We start from the raw sequence: 16,398 nt of genomic DNA on the forward strand, positions 1-16,398 counted from the left end.
CAGACAGATCTATGACATTACTTTCACCTCATATGGGTACAAACATAAAGCACAAGTATAATGTCAGGTACATTATAAAAACACAAACCAGACATCTTTATATTTGTCCTCCTATTACGCGTTGATAATTTGAGTTGCCAGGGTTACATATGACGTTCATTATTGAGCCCTGTACATAGAGGTTTGGTCAATAGCAGAACACACGGCCATGTATTTCAACCAGCCACATACTCTTCATTAGGCCCCCTGTTTGGAAATGAAGCACTGATTTCCATGAAAGCCTGAATCCTTAGTTGCTAGATCCATTTTTGGACGTATAAATGAATGATGTGTACCCATTGATTCTTAAAGAACATAACTGATAAATGAGCTTAGTTTAACTGTCGTACCCCATCAGAACCCCAAATATAACCTTGTTTTACTCCAATGTTTGTAAACGATGTAAATGTAAACAAACACTGTATCGCCTCAAAACATGTTTACAACTATAATGTTGATATCATGGATGGTCAGTCCTTGCGTCCACAGCTCTGTCTATGTATTTGAGAGTGATTCTACTCTCCAGCCCCATCATGAGGCTGTGAGAACACGTTGTTATTGTTTCAATTAAGGATTCTATCTTTAGGGGCCGTTAAGTTTTGTTGCGATTGTTGCGCAACAGTGAGGACCGTCACTCTCCTCCAGCCTCTCAGGTTTCAGTCCGGAGGCATGCATAGTTCATAGCTCCAATCCCTGGCAGTTTATATATAAATTACTGGCCGTTTATATATAGAGTGTGCGACTCTCTGTTTGTTTTTTGTAGGGACAAGCAGGCCAGCATCAATATGAGGACATTATGATCACAGCCGTAGCATTAACCTTTGAACCTGACAGGTACACTCTATCAAACTACCATCACACTGATGCAGACAGCGTAGAGGGGACAGCACTCACAATGTAGTGACATTGCTGTGGAGTGTGCATGGCTGTATCTAAGACTGTGCTCCAAATGACACACTATTCCCTATTAAGTGCACTATTCCCTGTAAAGTGCACTAAGAGCCATAGGGCCCTTGTCAAAAGTTGTGCACTATGCAAGGAATAGGGTGCCATTTGGTCCACGACCAAAAGAGCTGACCTACATGTCATTTCTCACCCCTATAGGAGAATGTCTTACAGAAGGTGGTGATGACAGCCTTCGCCGACCGAACTGTCGTCACTATTGCAGTAAGTCTGTTGCAGCCTGTAGGTCATTAGGTGGAAAGGTCAGATCTGGAAGGTATTCTCTGTATAGATGTGGAGACTCCTCTTGGTCTGCTCTCTCTCTCTCTATGGATCAATCATTGGAGAAAGCATAGAGACTAGGACTAGCTGATTTCTCCTGGCTTTTAGATTTCCTCCTCTCCTTCATCCTATCTTTCCAATGTCTCCTGTTTCATCATACTGTACCTCTGCTTCTCATATCTCCAGATGCTTCTCATATCTCCAGATGATTCTCATATCTCCGGATGATTCTCATATCTCCAGATGCTTCTCATATCTCCAGATGCTTCTCATATCTCCGGATGATTCTCATATCTCCAGATGCTTCTCACGCCTCCAAATGCATTTACGGACCGATTCAGAGTTGAGATAAGGCACAACTGGAACATTCCTGTAAATAACTGATTGATGTCAGTGGGAGATTGATGGATATTTAAGTTAAGTGTGCTGCAGATCTCAACTCTGAATCGACACGTTAGCCTCTCGAGACTCAAACAGCTTGTCTGCTGTCCTTCCTTCACCTGTCTTCTTTTCCTTGTTTTCCCTGTCTGTCTGTCCTTGCTCCTCTCCTTCTGTCTTCCCATCTATCCTTGGTTCCTTCTCTCCGTTCTGCCACCCAGCACCTGGTGTCCTCCATCTTGGAGGCTGAACAGGTGCTGGTGTTCTCCGCGGGGCAGCTAGTGGAGTGTGACTCTGCAGTCAACCTGCTAGCACAGCAGGACAGCCTCTTCAGTGTCTTAGTGAGGACTCACAAGTAGGCCCTGTCCCACCCTGCCTTCCAGGCCTCTACAGCCTCCCGGGTTGGTACTGCATGCTGTCTGAGACCACTGTCAAGGGGTTAAAGAGGGGTACTACATCTAATCTGTCTGGGGTTAAAGAGATTCTACATGTAATCTGTCTGGGGTTAAAAGAGAGGGATACTACATCTAATCTGTCTGGGGGTAAAAGAGAGGGATACTATATCTAATCTGTCTGGGGTTAAAAGAGAGGGATACTACATCTAATCTGTCTGGGGGTAAAGGAGAGGGATACTATATCTAATCTGTCTGGGGGTAAAAGAGAGGGATACTATATCTAATCTGTCTGGGGGTAAAAGAGAGGGATACTATATCTAATCTGTCTGGGGTTAAAGAGAGGGATACTACATCTAATCTGTCTGGGGGTTAAAGAGAGGGATACTACATCTAATCTGTCTGGGGGTAAAAGCGAGGGATACTACATCTAATCTGTCTGGGGGTAAAAGAGAGGGATACTATATCTAATCTGTCTGGGGGTAAAAGAGAGGGATACTATATCTAATCTGTCTGGGGTTAAAGAGAGGGATACTACATCTAATCTGTCTGGGGGTTAAAGAGAGGGATACTACATCTAATCTGTCTGGGGGTAAAAGCGAGGGATACTACATCTCATCTGTCTGGGGGTAAAAGAGAGGGATACTACATCTAATCTGTCTGGGGGTAAAAGAGAGGGATACTACATCTAATCTGTCTGGGGGTAAAAGCGAGGGATACTACATCTAATCTGTCTGGGGGTAAAAGAGAGGGGTACTACATCTAATCTGGCTGGGGGTTAAGGAGGGCTACAACATCTAATCTGTCTGGGGGTTAAGGAGGGGTACTACATCTAATCTTAGCAGTTGGCTCTTGGAGGATGACTCTTGGGGTTGTGAGATAATACTAAATGAAAATACATTCAGGTATGTGTTATTTTTTCTCAGCACAGTTTATCTCTGTCTGTCTGGCTACATTACAAATCAAAGCTGCATTACATCCCTTCCTCTTTGTTTGTGTAATTAAACACTCAATCAAATGTAATGTAATGTCTGTGTGTGTGTTCTTCGTGCAGCATCGTGTCCACACCATCCTGGAAGCTGACCTGGTGATCGTGATGAAGCGAGGAAACATCTTAGAGATCGACAAACCAGAGACCCTTCTGGAGAACGAGGACGGCATGTTCGCTTCCTTCGTCAGGGCTGACATGTAGGCTCACACACTGTCAGCCGGCACACCATCAGTCTATCAATGAATCAGCCTCCTCAGTGTTTCCCACAATGCTTAGGTGGGGCGCAGAGTTCCAGATATTATTACCATTATTGACTGAAGCTCATACTGTAGGTTTTAGACAGGAGCCAGGCCGGTTGACCACCTCCACTTGGTAATGGTAGGGGAAACACTGCTTCCCAAAGCACCACTGATGGCCTTCTTGTGTTGATTATTGGTAATGTATTAGTTATTGAGTGATTGATTGAATGAGTGACCTATTAACTTGGTCGTGTAAGGATCACAATCGGTCGTTAAATATGATTACAATTTTACAAAGTTTTACCTAAATGTTTTATGTTTAAATTATATATTTAGTTACTTATTACTTACTATATGATGTATGTATATGTATATATTTTACACCCTTATTCATAGGTAAGCAATAAGCAGGTATAGTGTAGTATTACTACATTGGTACGAACACTGTAGGGTATATCGCTGGAGCATTTTTAGCCTGGTGACCCTTTGTCTGTCTGATTTGATGCGATGCTGACTGAATCATGGGACTGTGGACATTTAGTGGTCACTGACTCCTCTTTGAAAAAGGACAGCTTTCACCCATTGGGTGTTCTCTAAAGGACTGAATCTTAATGTGAAATGTGCAGGCCTAACTTCAACTCATACAGAACTTGTGTACTGTCAAGATGTATGTGAAAACTTGGAGTTACGCATGTTGGTGTTAAGTTAAGATCCAGCCCTAAATGATAAGGGAAGATTCCGCTTTCTTCTACCAGCCATAAGCCAGGCCAGCGTTAGTTTCTACCATACATGGTGCTGGCTGGTGTAATTGGTAAGGAAAGTGGTTTCTATTTTCAGTATTAAACCTGGTTTCTGGGGAGCTGTGCCACTGTCCCACTGTAGTACCTGAATATTTATAGTTATTTTGCATATCGAACAATGATCATTTTATATTGACTTCTTTGTATTGTATTATAGCCTGAATGACAAACTGATTATTGTAAGCTACACTTTGAAGAATGTCAGTATCTGTTTTACCGATATACTGCTGTGTTGTTTTGTTTGTCAGTGTAAAGCGGTTTCTCATCTCAAGAAATTCGTTTTTAAATCATTCTTCATTCTTATTCAATCCCAAACTCATGACCCAGAATTCCTGCCCTACTTTCCTTACACCCGTGTGGTCTGTTTTCCCACTCATGTTTTTAACTCAAGACTCCCTCTCTATAATCTATGAATGGGTAGGCGTCTTCTAGCCTGGTTGAACAAGACTGAACCATTGTTTCGTTTAGCTTGGATTCCAGGCTACGTACCTCAACCTCCATACTCTCCATTGTATACATTATAAGTGAGTAGCAGCTAAGTATATTTAATGTAGCTTCTGCTGTGGCGGGGGGTCCATGTAAAGGCCAAAGGTCAACAACATGGCCCCTATAGTGTGGCTGCTATCCTTCACCAGAGTTGTCTTTTTATGGGCAAGCAGCACTTTGGAGTCAGTCAGTCTGTCAGAAAGCGTGGAGACACAACACTCACCCCTCTCTGGAACGATGACATCATGAGAGCAGAATGACTATAGATATAGAGCACTGATATACAGTTGAAGTCAGAAGTTTACATACACCTCAGCCAAATACATTTAAACTAAGTTTTTCACAATTCCTGACATTTAATCCGAGTAAAAATTCCCTGTTTTAGGTCAGTTAGGATCACCACTTTATTTTAAGAATGTCAAAATAATAGTAGAGAGAATTATTTATTTCAGCTTTAATTTATTTCATCACATTCCTAGTGGGTCAGAAGTTTACATACACTCAATTAGTATTTGGTAGCATTGCCTTTAAATGGTTTAACTTGGGTCAAACGTGTCAGGTAGCCTTCCACAAGCTTCCCACAATAAGTTGGGTGAATTTTGGCCCATTCCTCCTGACAGAGCTGGTGTAACTGAGTCAGGTTTGTAGGCCTCCTTGCTCGCACACGCTTTTTCAGTTCTGCCCACAAATTTTCTATAGGATTGAGGTCAGGGCTTTGTGATGGCCACTCCAATACCTTGACTTTGTTGTCCTTAAGCCATTTTGCCACAACTTTGGAAGTATGCTTGGGGTCATTGTCCATTTGGAAGACCCATTTGCGACCAAGCTTTAACTTCCTGACTGATGTCTTGAGATGTTGCTTCAATATATCCACATCATTTTCTTTCCTCATGATGATATATATTTTGTGAAGTGGACCAGTCCTTCCTGCAGCAAAGCACCCTCACAACATGATGCTGCCACCCCAGTTCTTCACGGTTGGGATGGTGTTCTTCGGATTGCAAGCCTCCCCCTTTTTCCTCCAAACATAACGATGGTCATTATGGCCAAACAGTTCTGTTTTTGTTTCATCAGACCAGAGGACATTTCTCCAAAAGTACAATCTTTGTCCTCATGTGTAGTTGCAAACCGTTGTCTGGCTTTTTTATGGCGGTTTTGGAGCAGTGGCTTCTTCCTTGATGAGCGGCCTTTCAGGTTATGTTGATATAGGACTCGTTTTACTGTGGCTATAGATACTTTTGTACCTGTTTCCTCCAGCATCTTCACAAGGTTCTTTGCTGTTGTTCTGGGATTGATTTGCACCTTTCGAACCAAACTATGTTCATCTCTAGAAGACAGAATGCGTCTCCTTCTTCCTGAGCGGTATGACGGCAGGGTGGTCCTGTGGTGTTTATACTTGCATACTATTGTTTGTACAGATGAACGTGGTACCTTCAGGCATTTGGAAATTGCTCCCAAGGATGAACCAGACTTGTGTAGGTCTACAATTATTTTTCTGGGGTCTTGGCTGATTTATTTTGATTTGCCCATGATGTTAAGCAAAGAGGCACTGAGTTTGAAGGAAGGCCTTGAAATACATCAGGTACACCTCCAATTGACTCAAATTATGTCAATTTGCCTTTCAGAAGCTTCTAAAGCCATGACATCATTTTCTGAAATGTTCCAAGCTGTTTAAAGGCACAGTCAACTTAGTGTATGTAAACTTCTGACCCACTGGAAATGTGAAACAGTGAAATAATCTGTCTGTTAACAATTGTTGGAAAAATTACTTTTGTCATGCATGAAGTAGATGTCCTAACCGACTTGCCAAAACTATAGTTTGTTAATTAACAAGACATTTGTGGAGTGGTTGAAAAACGAGTTTTAATGACTCCAACCTAAGTGTATGTAAACTTCTGACTTCAACTGTATAGTCTAGGAGAATGACATTGGAGGTGAGTGGTAGTAGGCTATTGTCCCTCTGGTGAATTTGAAGGCAAGGCTGTGGTGTGTACGGCTATGACTGTCTGGTAATCCTACACTTCTAAAAAACGGTTCCAGAAGGGTTCTTTGGCTGTTCCCATAGGATAACCTTTTTTTTTTTTGCCTGCTAGAAGCCCAAACAGATATAATGTTTAACTAAAACATAATCATATTCAACCTTGCTTACATTTGTATACGACCATGTGTCTCTATTACAGTATATGTAATAGAGAGGAATAGATTTCTTAAATTGGGAATAGATGGGAATAGATTTCTTAAATTGAAATAACTTGGAGCTGATTTCCTGTTTTGTTTTGTAGGGGGGGTGCTCAGAAATCTTGGGGGGGTCAAATAAAACCACCCGCGGGCCAAATTCGGGCCTGCACGCCGCCAGTTGGGGAATCCTGTTCTATGGGGACAGCCGAAAAAAACTTATTAGGTTCTAAATATAAAAACACAGCAGCGTTGCAGTTCTTGACACACTCAAACCGGTGCGTCTGGCACCTACTACCATACCCCGTTCAAAGGCACTTAAATATTCTGTCTTGCCCATTCACCCATTAATGGCACACACACACAATCCATGTCTCAATTGTCTCAAGGCTTAAAAATCCCTATTTAACCGGGTCTCCTCCCCTTCATCTACACTGATTGACGTTTATTTAACAAGTGACATAAATAAGCAATTATAGCTTTCACCTGGATTCATCTGGTCAGTCTATATCATGGAAAGAGCAGGTACACTCTACTTATAGATCTATGGTAATTCAGACTGCAGATATCTTTGATCCATATCACAGAGATTATATCATCTTCTTTGCTTTTACTATTTATATTTTCAATCTTGGGAATGTGCACAGAAATATATGTTCAAATATTATCAATAATAATCAATATAATTCCGAGACTACAGGTTGTCTTTTTCCATTTTATTGTGGGCTTGTGTCTGTCTCATATGTACATTGTGTATAATTAACCAATGTTTTAAATATAGACATAGTTGATCATTACACTGTGTGCCTACCTTTTTTTACACTTGAACTGATAATAAAAATGTGCTTTGAGTTGAAAGTGCTTTTTTGGGTTTAAAACGCTCACACACACACACTCACTCTCATTCTCACACACAACACACCACACCTCCTCGCTTACTCAATGGCGCCATCTCTTGGTCATCAATGGGAAGCGGACCTATCCTAATAATCATCCCTATAATAATGTAATAACACAGCAATAATTTGCTTACTGTTGGAGTCATTTTTCTATCACACTTGCCTTGTTTAAAAATAAAACATCAATTATATTTTAATTTGGACCCAGTAATGGGATGGTTTAACCATTACCTCAAATACCGGTATTGATTAATTAACTAAACATACGGTCCAACGGGCACACATATATCGTTTTGCTTTTAAATCAATAAAACAAAAACACAATTTAGAAGTAATTACTGGGGTTTCCTCTTTGTTGAACAAAGCCAGTAGTGCATTGCATCCCGCCCATAGAGCGGAGCAGCTACGTCAAGAGAATTTGGGATGCGCCCTGGGTCTGTGACTGCCTGGAAACTCTCACCCGTCAGTACAACTTTTTGGAAGTGGCGCTGGAGCTACCAACCTTAATGTGATAGAAGTTAATTGAAATCAAATCGATTAAAAACTTTGCAAAATAATACGAATTTATCCAACTTTGAATCATGTTTTACGCAAGCTGACAGGAGAATTACGCACGACTAAAAAACACTTAGGTTTACTGAAACCATCCGACTTTTTTCCTCTATTGCAAATGCAGTAAGAATGTTGGCTAGAAAAAGCATCATCCCGGAGGAGTTCTCCCTACCGGGGCTTGCTTCGAGGATCCACCGCAAACCAGTGTTCAGGGACCGGGTGAACAAAGCCCGCTTCATCGCCAAGAGCGGATCCTGCAACTTGGCGCACAAGAACATCCGAGAACAGGGAAGATTCTTGCAAGACGTCTTCACCACTCTGGTGGACCTGAAATGGCGCTTCACCCTGGTCATCTTCACCATGACTTTTCTGTGCAGTTGGCTCCTCTTCGCCATGTGCTGGTGGCTCGTGGCCTTTGCCCATGGAGACCTTGTACCCAACCGCACGTCTGGCATTGAGCAGTGCGTCACCAACGTCAAGTGAGTAGTATAGTATAGACTCTATAGATATTTTAAACTGTTGATGTTTGGAGATTTAACTTGTATTTACTTCTGTATTTCTGTATTTTGTGTGTAAACGTTTTATTTATTTTAAGGGCGGGAATAAATTATATGGATTTATTGGGGGATTTTAGTGAAGTTATTACTTAAACTCAGTTTCAGAATAACTGCTATTTTTTTGTGATAACACTGTTACAGTATTATGATTGAGCTCCTTGCCATAGAAAAAATGATTTTCCTTCAAATTATAAGGAACTTAAAGGGATACTTTGGGATTTTGGCAATGAAGCCAAAACTGTATGCAAGACAGGAGTTCATCTGACTCTGGGGAAGTAGATAAAGGGCTTCATTGCCAAAATCCTGAAGTATCTCTTTAAAGGGCCAATCTGCAGTTGCTGCATTCATAAATTAATAATATGTACCAATGGATTCTTGAAGAATATAAGTATAATTTATAGTTCAACTCTCATACCCCAGCTGAACGCAAAATATAAGCTTGTTTATATTCCAATGTTTGTTAACAAAGTCAATGTAAACAAACACTATAAAGCCTCAAAACATGGAAGTAAAGTATGTAGCCTTGCACGAGCATTGGCATGTGTGAGCAGGAAGCATGAGGCAGCTTGATGTACAAGTACAGGACACTAGTCTATCACAAGGCCTTACCCCCAATCTCCCGAATGCTGAGTTCTCAGCAGAGATGCATCAGGTCCCATTTTTACAGTATTTGGTATAGAGCTTCCAACCTTCCAATCTCAGGGTGGACACTCTAACCACAAGGCCACTGAGACGCGGTTAAAACTACAATTTTGATATCATGGATGGTCAGTCCTTGCATCCATAGCTCTGTGTATGAATTTGAGAGTGGTTCCATTTCTCAGGCCCCATCCCTCAGCTTTTACCCAAACAGGGGAGTGTAGCACGCTTTGTTATTGTTTCAACTGCTGATTGCCCCTTTAACGTCTCCAACTTTTTGCTCTCATTATTTAGTCCTCTGAGATCAGTGGTTGTAGGGGACGCAGATGAGGACAGGAAGCCATAGGAAACCACACTGCCTGTCCAGTAGCTTCCTGCTCCTCTGACCCCTGTGACCTCTCTACCCTCACCACAGATGTAAGATCAGGTCTCTATCCTCACCACAGATGTAGGATCAGGTCTCTACATCGCTATTACAGATGTAGGATCAGGTCTCTACATCGCTATTACAGATGTAGGATCAGGTCTCTACATCACTATTACAGATGTAGGATCAGGTCTCTACCCTCCCCACAGATGTAGGATCAGGTCTCTACCCTCCCCACAGATGTAGGATCAGATCTCTACCCTCCCCACAGATGTAGGATCAGGCCTCTACCCTCCCCACAGATGTAGGATCAGGTCTCTACACCACTATTACAGATGTAGGATCAGGTCTCTACATCGCTATTACAGATGTAGGATCAGGTCTCTACACCTCTATTACAAATGTAGGATCAGATGTCTACAACAAACATCTGACCCATGACCAATATTTACGTCCAACGTCTCCCTCCTCTTTAACTCTCATTTCCTCTGACCCCTGACCCTCTCTCTCTGCTCTACAGGTCATTCACCTCAGCCTTCCTATTCTCCATCGAGGTCCAGGTGACCATCGGCTTTGGCCACCGTATGATCACAGAGCAGTGCCCCACGGCCATCGCCGTCCTCATCTTCCAGAACATCGCTGGCCTCATCATCAACGCCATTATGCTGGGGTGCATCTTCATGAAGACAGCCCAGTCGCACCGCCGCGCCGAGACGCTCATCTTCAGGTAGGATGGTAGCCTACAGGTTAGATTAGGTTGGAGAGGTGGGCCAGCAACAGTGTAGGGTGAAGGTGCCCCTAGATGCTGATCTTGGGTCAGTTTAGCATTTACCCCACTAATGGTAAAGGTTAGGATTGGGGGAGCAGAAGCTGCTCCTAGATCTGTACCTAGGAAAAACTTCACCCTGGAGAGGTAGAGGATAAAGAGAGATGGGCCAGCATCCGAAGGGTTGCCGCTTCGAATCCGAAGTCCCAACTGGAAAAATCTGGTGCATGGTATGGCTGCACAATTAATCGAATTCACATCGAAATCGCAATATCACCAGAGATCCATATGTCATGCAATATATGAGATGCCACTAAACCCTGTGTAAAGTCCGTTTTTATAGTTTACTTTGTTTGCAGTCTCTCCCTCTCCTCTTGTGGCTGTTTCCACACACACTTAGCCCCACCTCTTGTCAATCACGCAGCGCAGTTCCTCCTCCACACTGTTTGATTCTCTATAAGGTTGCATGCTAGATTAGATTGTTAGATTATTTGCTCATATCATACAGACCTAGTATATCCATATAATAGTATATCCTAGTATACCTAGTATATCCATATAACACAGACCTAGTATATCCATATAACACAGACCTAGTATATCCATATAATAGTATATCCTAGTATACCTAGTATATCCATATAACACAGACCTAGTATATCCATATAACACAGACCTAGTATATCCATATAACACAGACCTAGTATATCCATATAACACAGACCTAGTATATCCATATAACACAGACCTAGTATATCCATATAACACAGACCTAGTATATCCATATCACACAGACCTAGAATATCCATATCATGCAGACCTAGTATATCCATATCATGCAGACCTAGTATATCCATATCATACAGACCTAGTATATCCATATCATGCAGACCTAGTATATCCATATCACACAGACCTAGTATATCCATATCATGCAGACCTAGTATATCCATATAACACAGACCTAGTATATCCATATCATACAGACCTAGTATATCCATATCATGCAGACCTAGTATATCCATATCATACAGACCTAGTATATCCATATCACACAGCCCTAGTATATCCATATCATGCAGACCTAGTATATCCATATAACACAGACCTAGTATATCCATATCATACAGACCTAGTATATCCATATCATGCAGACCTAGTATATCCATATAACACAGCCCTAGTATATCCATATCACACAGCCCTAGTATATCCATATCACACAGACCTAGTATATCCATATCATGCAGACCTAGTATATCCATATAACACAGACCTAGTATATCCATATCATGCAGACCTAGTATATCCATATCATGCAGACCTAGTATATCCATATAACACAGACCTAGTATATCCATATAACACAGACCTAGTATATCCATATAACACAGACCTAGTATATCCATATAACACAGACCTAGTATATCCATATAACACAGACCTAGTATATCCATATCATGCAGACCTAGTATATCCATATCACACAGACCTAGTATATCCATATCACACAGCCCTAGTATATCCATATCACACAGACCTAGTATATCCATATCATGCAGACCTAGTATATCCATATAACACAGACCTAGTATATCCATATCATGCAGACCTAGTATATCCATATCATGCAGACCTAGTATATCCATATATCACAGACCTAGTATATCCATACCATGCAGACCTAGTATATCCATATCACACAGACCTAGTATATCCATATCATACAGACCTAGTATATCCATACCATGCAGACCTAGTATATCCATATAACACAGACCTAGTATATCCATATCATGCAAACCTAGTATATCCATATCACACAGACCTAGTATATCCATATAACACAGACCTAGTATATCCATATCATGCAAACCTAGTATATCCATATCACACAGACCTAGTATATCCATATCATACAGACCTAGTATATCCATATCATGCAAATCTAGTATATCCATATCACACAGACCTAGTATATCCATATATCACAGACCTAGTATATCCATATAACACAGACCTAGTATATCCATATCATGCAGACCTAGTATATCCATATCACACAGACCTAGTATATCCATATCATGCAGACCTAGTATATCCATATCACACAGACCTAGTATATACATATCATACAGACCTAGTATATCCATACCATGCAGACCTAGTATATCCATATAACACAGACCTAGTATATCCATATCATGCAAACCTAGTATATCCATATCACACAGACCTAGTATATCCATATAACACAGACCTAGTATATCCATATCATGCAAACCTAGTATATCCATATCACACAAATCTAGTATATCCATATCACACAGACCTAGTATATCCATATATCACAGACCTAGTATATCCATACCATGCAGACCTAGTATATCCATATAACACAGACCTAGTATATCCATATCATGCAAACCTAGTATATCCATATCACACAGACCTAGTATATCCATATAACACAGACCTAGTATATCCATATCATGCAAACCTAGTATATCCATATCACACAGACCTAGTATATCCATATCATACAGACCTAGTATATCCATATCACACAGACCTAGTATATCCATATAACACAGACCTAGTATATCCATATCATACAGACCTAGTATATCCATATCATACAGACCTAGTATATCCATATCACACAGACCTAGTATATCCATATCATACAGACCTAGTATATCCATATCATGCAAATCTAGTATATCCATATCACACAGACCTAGTATATCCATAAAACACAGACCTAGTATATCCATATAACACAGATCTAGTATATCCATATCATACAGACCTAGTATATCCATATCACACAGACCTAGTATATCCATATCACACAGATCTAGTATATCCATATAACACAGACCTAGTATATCCATATCACACAGACCTAGTATATCCATATATCACAGACCTAGTATATCCATATAACACAGACCTAGTATATCCATATCATGCAGACCTAGTATATCCATATCACACAGACCTAGTATATCCATATCACACAGACCTAGTATATCCATATCATGCAGACCTAGTATATCCATACCATGCAGACCTAGTATATCCATATCACACAGACCTAGTATATCCATATCATACAGACCTAGTATATCCATACCATGCAGACCTAGTATATCCATATAACACAGACCTAGTATATCCATATCATGCAAACCTAGTATATCCATATCACACAGACCTAGTATATCCATATAACACAGACCTAGTATATCCATATCATGCAAACCTAGTATATCCATATCACACAGACCTAGTATATCCATATCATGCAGACCTAGTATATCCATATCACACAGACCTAGTATATCCATATAACACAGACCTAGTATATCCATATAACACAGACCTAGTATATCCATATCACACAGACCTAGTATATCCATATATCACAGACCTAGTATATCCATATAACACAGACCTAGTATATCCATATAACACAGACCTAGTATATCCATATCATACAGACCTAGTATATCCATATCACACAGACCTAGTATATCCATATAACACAGACCTAGTATATCCATATATCACAGACCTAGTATATCCATATAACACAGACCTAGTATATCCATATAACACAGACCTAGTATATCCATATCATACAGACCTAGTATATCCATATCACACAGACCTAGTATATCCATATAACACAGACCTAGTATATCCATATAACACAGACCTAGTATATCCATATCATACAGACCTAGTATATCCATATCACACAGACCTAGTATATCCATATAACACAGACCTAGTATATCCATATCATTATCCTAGATACTGAAAAATAGTTTGTGTCTCTATGCCCCAGATTCAGAGAGCGGGTTTTGAATGGTCAAAGTTTGAGGGTTTTGTACACATGCCATCTCCTGCTGTTGTGCCCTTGAGCAAGCCCTCAAATCTGATCCAGGGGGTACACTCTGGCTGACAAATCTGATCCAGGGGGTACACTCTGGCTGATAAATATGATCCAGGGGGTACACTCTGGCTGACAAATCTGATCCAGGGGGTACACTCTGGCTGATAAATATGATCCAGGGGGTACACTCTGGCTGATAAATCTGATCCAGGGGGTACACTCTGGCTGATAAATATGATCCAGGGGGTACACTCTGGCTGATAAATATGATCCAGGGGGTACACTCTGGCTGATAAATCTGATCCAGGGGGTGCACTCTGGCTGATAAATCTGATCCAGGGGGTACACTCTGGCTGATAAATCTGATCCAGGGGGTACACTCTGGCTGATAAATCTGTAAAGAAAATGTGATCGGTAAAGAAAATGGACAATAAAGTTGTCTTTTCTTGTCATATCTTATTTTCAGCCGCAACGCCGTCATCGCCGTGCGCAACAATCGCCTCTGCTTCATGACCCGTGTGGGCGACCTCCGCAAGTCCATGATCATTGGCGCTGCCGTCCGCCTCCAGGTGGTACGCAAGACCACCACCCCCGAAGGCGAGGTCATCCCTATCCACCAGATCGACGTGCAAACGGAGAGCGCCGCGGCGAGTAACTCCATCTTCCTCTTGGCGCCACTCATTATCTGCCATACCATCAATAAGGACAGTCCGCTGTACGACCTGTCGGCCATGGAGCTGCAGTGCAGCGACCTGGAGGTGATTGTGATCTTGGAGGGCGTGGTGGAGACCACGGGCATCACCACCCAGGCCCGGACCTCCTACGTCACCGAGGAGATCCAGTGGGGTCACCGCTTCGTGCCCATCGTGACCGAGGAGGACGGGGTGTACTCGGTGGACTACTCCAAGTTTGGGAACACGGTCAAGGTGGCGACGCCGAGGTGTTCGGCCCGCGAGCTGGACGAGAAGCCCTCCATACTCATCCAGACGCTGCAGAAGAGCGAGCTGAGCCACCAGAACTCACTGAGGAAGAGGAACTCAATGAGGCGGAACAACTCCATGAGGAACGGCGGCGGGAGCTCCGGCACCATGCGGAGGAACAACTCGGCCCTCACCGTGCCCAAAGTGCAGTTCCTCACCCCTGAGGCGGTGGGCCAGAACATGGCCGTCACATGACACGAGGCCTGGCTCCCATTGGCTGTCCTGCTCTTCCTGGGTGGGACCTCCCATGTTTATCCTCTGGCTCAGTTAGAGCTGACTCTGGTCCTGTTCCCCACACTCTGCCACATATACAGTAGTCAATGCTATACCTGACACACACAATGCCCTGTTATTATTATTGTTGTGAGGATGGATTTAACCGGTTTTAGTTACATATTAGTGTCTCATTTTCAGTCTGGTTCTTTCCAAGTGCCTTTGTCTTTGTCTGGTTCTAAGCTGTAATAGGCATCCACAAGTTGTACTTTATGATGTACATGCCTTTAAACATGTAATAACTCTTTATATAGCTTTGTACTGAATTCTGTACTCATCACTGAATCCATGTGGTGATTTAATTTGCTCTTTAATGTTACCGTGACCAAAGAACATATTATTACAGATGATAATGGCCAACTCCTTTCTGATAGTAGAAGAAAATGATGTTTTGATATCAGCTGCAACGTATTACACACCAACCGGGTTCCTCATTCTTATCAGAACCTTTAATAAAGCATTTACTTCAGTACTGTATGAACATTGTACTGTTTCCGGAAACTGTCACAGTAAATAGATCCCCTATAAAACTGATTGTTTTGGGTTCGTTTGGAACATTTCCCCCTCAAATTGCATGTAAATTATTGGACAAATGTGTATTTTCTCTGTGATGATTCGATAGCACTTAGAAATCAAAGTGTGGGAAATCTGTATACATTTATTCTGTTCACAAGCAATTGGTCTCTTGATGAATTTTTTTTTTTTTAAGTGACAATCAAGTTAATTAATCAAAGAAT

General features: G+C 41.6%; 2 protein-coding genes across 12 annotated transcripts in view; both read left to right on the forward strand.

The window, feature by feature from the left end:
• Positions 1–4,655, forward strand: part of LOC110490810 (ATP-binding cassette sub-family C member 9) — an 80,755-nt gene extending 76,100 nt beyond the window's left edge. For 7 of the 11 annotated variants that reach the window (XM_036956931.1, XM_036956930.1, XM_036956934.1 and 4 more), the window contains 3 exons: positions 1,144–1,206; positions 1,863–2,042; positions 3,088–4,655. In XM_036956931.1, coding sequence (XP_036812826.1) covers positions 1,144–1,206; positions 1,863–2,000 — 201 coding nt within the window. In that variant the 3' untranslated portion in view covers positions 2,001–2,042; positions 3,088–4,655. The other 4 variants (XM_036956932.1, XM_036956940.1, XM_036956939.1 and 1 more) reach the window with 2 other exon arrangements.
• A 3,414-nt stretch (positions 4,656–8,069) lies between these two features.
• On the forward strand, positions 8,070–16,138 carry LOC110516535 (ATP-sensitive inward rectifier potassium channel 8). Its single transcript, XM_036956941.1, has 3 exons — positions 8,070–8,654; positions 10,259–10,465; positions 14,875–16,138. The coding sequence occupies exons 1-3, from the start codon at positions 8,305–8,307 to the stop codon at positions 15,581–15,583; spliced, it is 1,266 nt and encodes a 421-aa protein (XP_036812836.1). The 5' UTR covers positions 8,070–8,304; the 3' UTR covers positions 15,584–16,138.
• The last annotated feature ends 260 nt before the right edge of the window (positions 16,139–16,398 follow it).

This window comes from Oncorhynchus mykiss, chromosome 21 (genome assembly GCF_013265735.2).
Source record: "Oncorhynchus mykiss isolate Arlee chromosome 21, USDA_OmykA_1.1, whole genome shotgun sequence".
NCBI classification, from domain to species: Eukaryota; Metazoa; Chordata; class Actinopteri; order Salmoniformes; family Salmonidae; genus Oncorhynchus; species Oncorhynchus mykiss.

What these genes read in the sequence shown, in the direction of transcription:
- LOC110516535 (XM_036956941.1), top strand. Translation starts at nt 8,305, where the DNA reads ATGTTGGCTAGAAAAAGCATCATCCCGGAGGAGTTCTCCCTACCGGGG. An exon ending in CAGTGCGTCACCAACGTCAA is followed by an intron (nt 8,655 to 10,258) that starts GTGAGTAGTATA and finishes TCTGCTCTACAG; the next exon opens with GTCATTCACCTCAGCCTTCC. An exon ending in GCCGAGACGCTCATCTTCAG is followed by an intron (nt 10,466 to 14,874) that starts GTAGGATGGTAG and finishes TCTTATTTTCAG; the next exon opens with CCGCAACGCCGTCATCGCCG.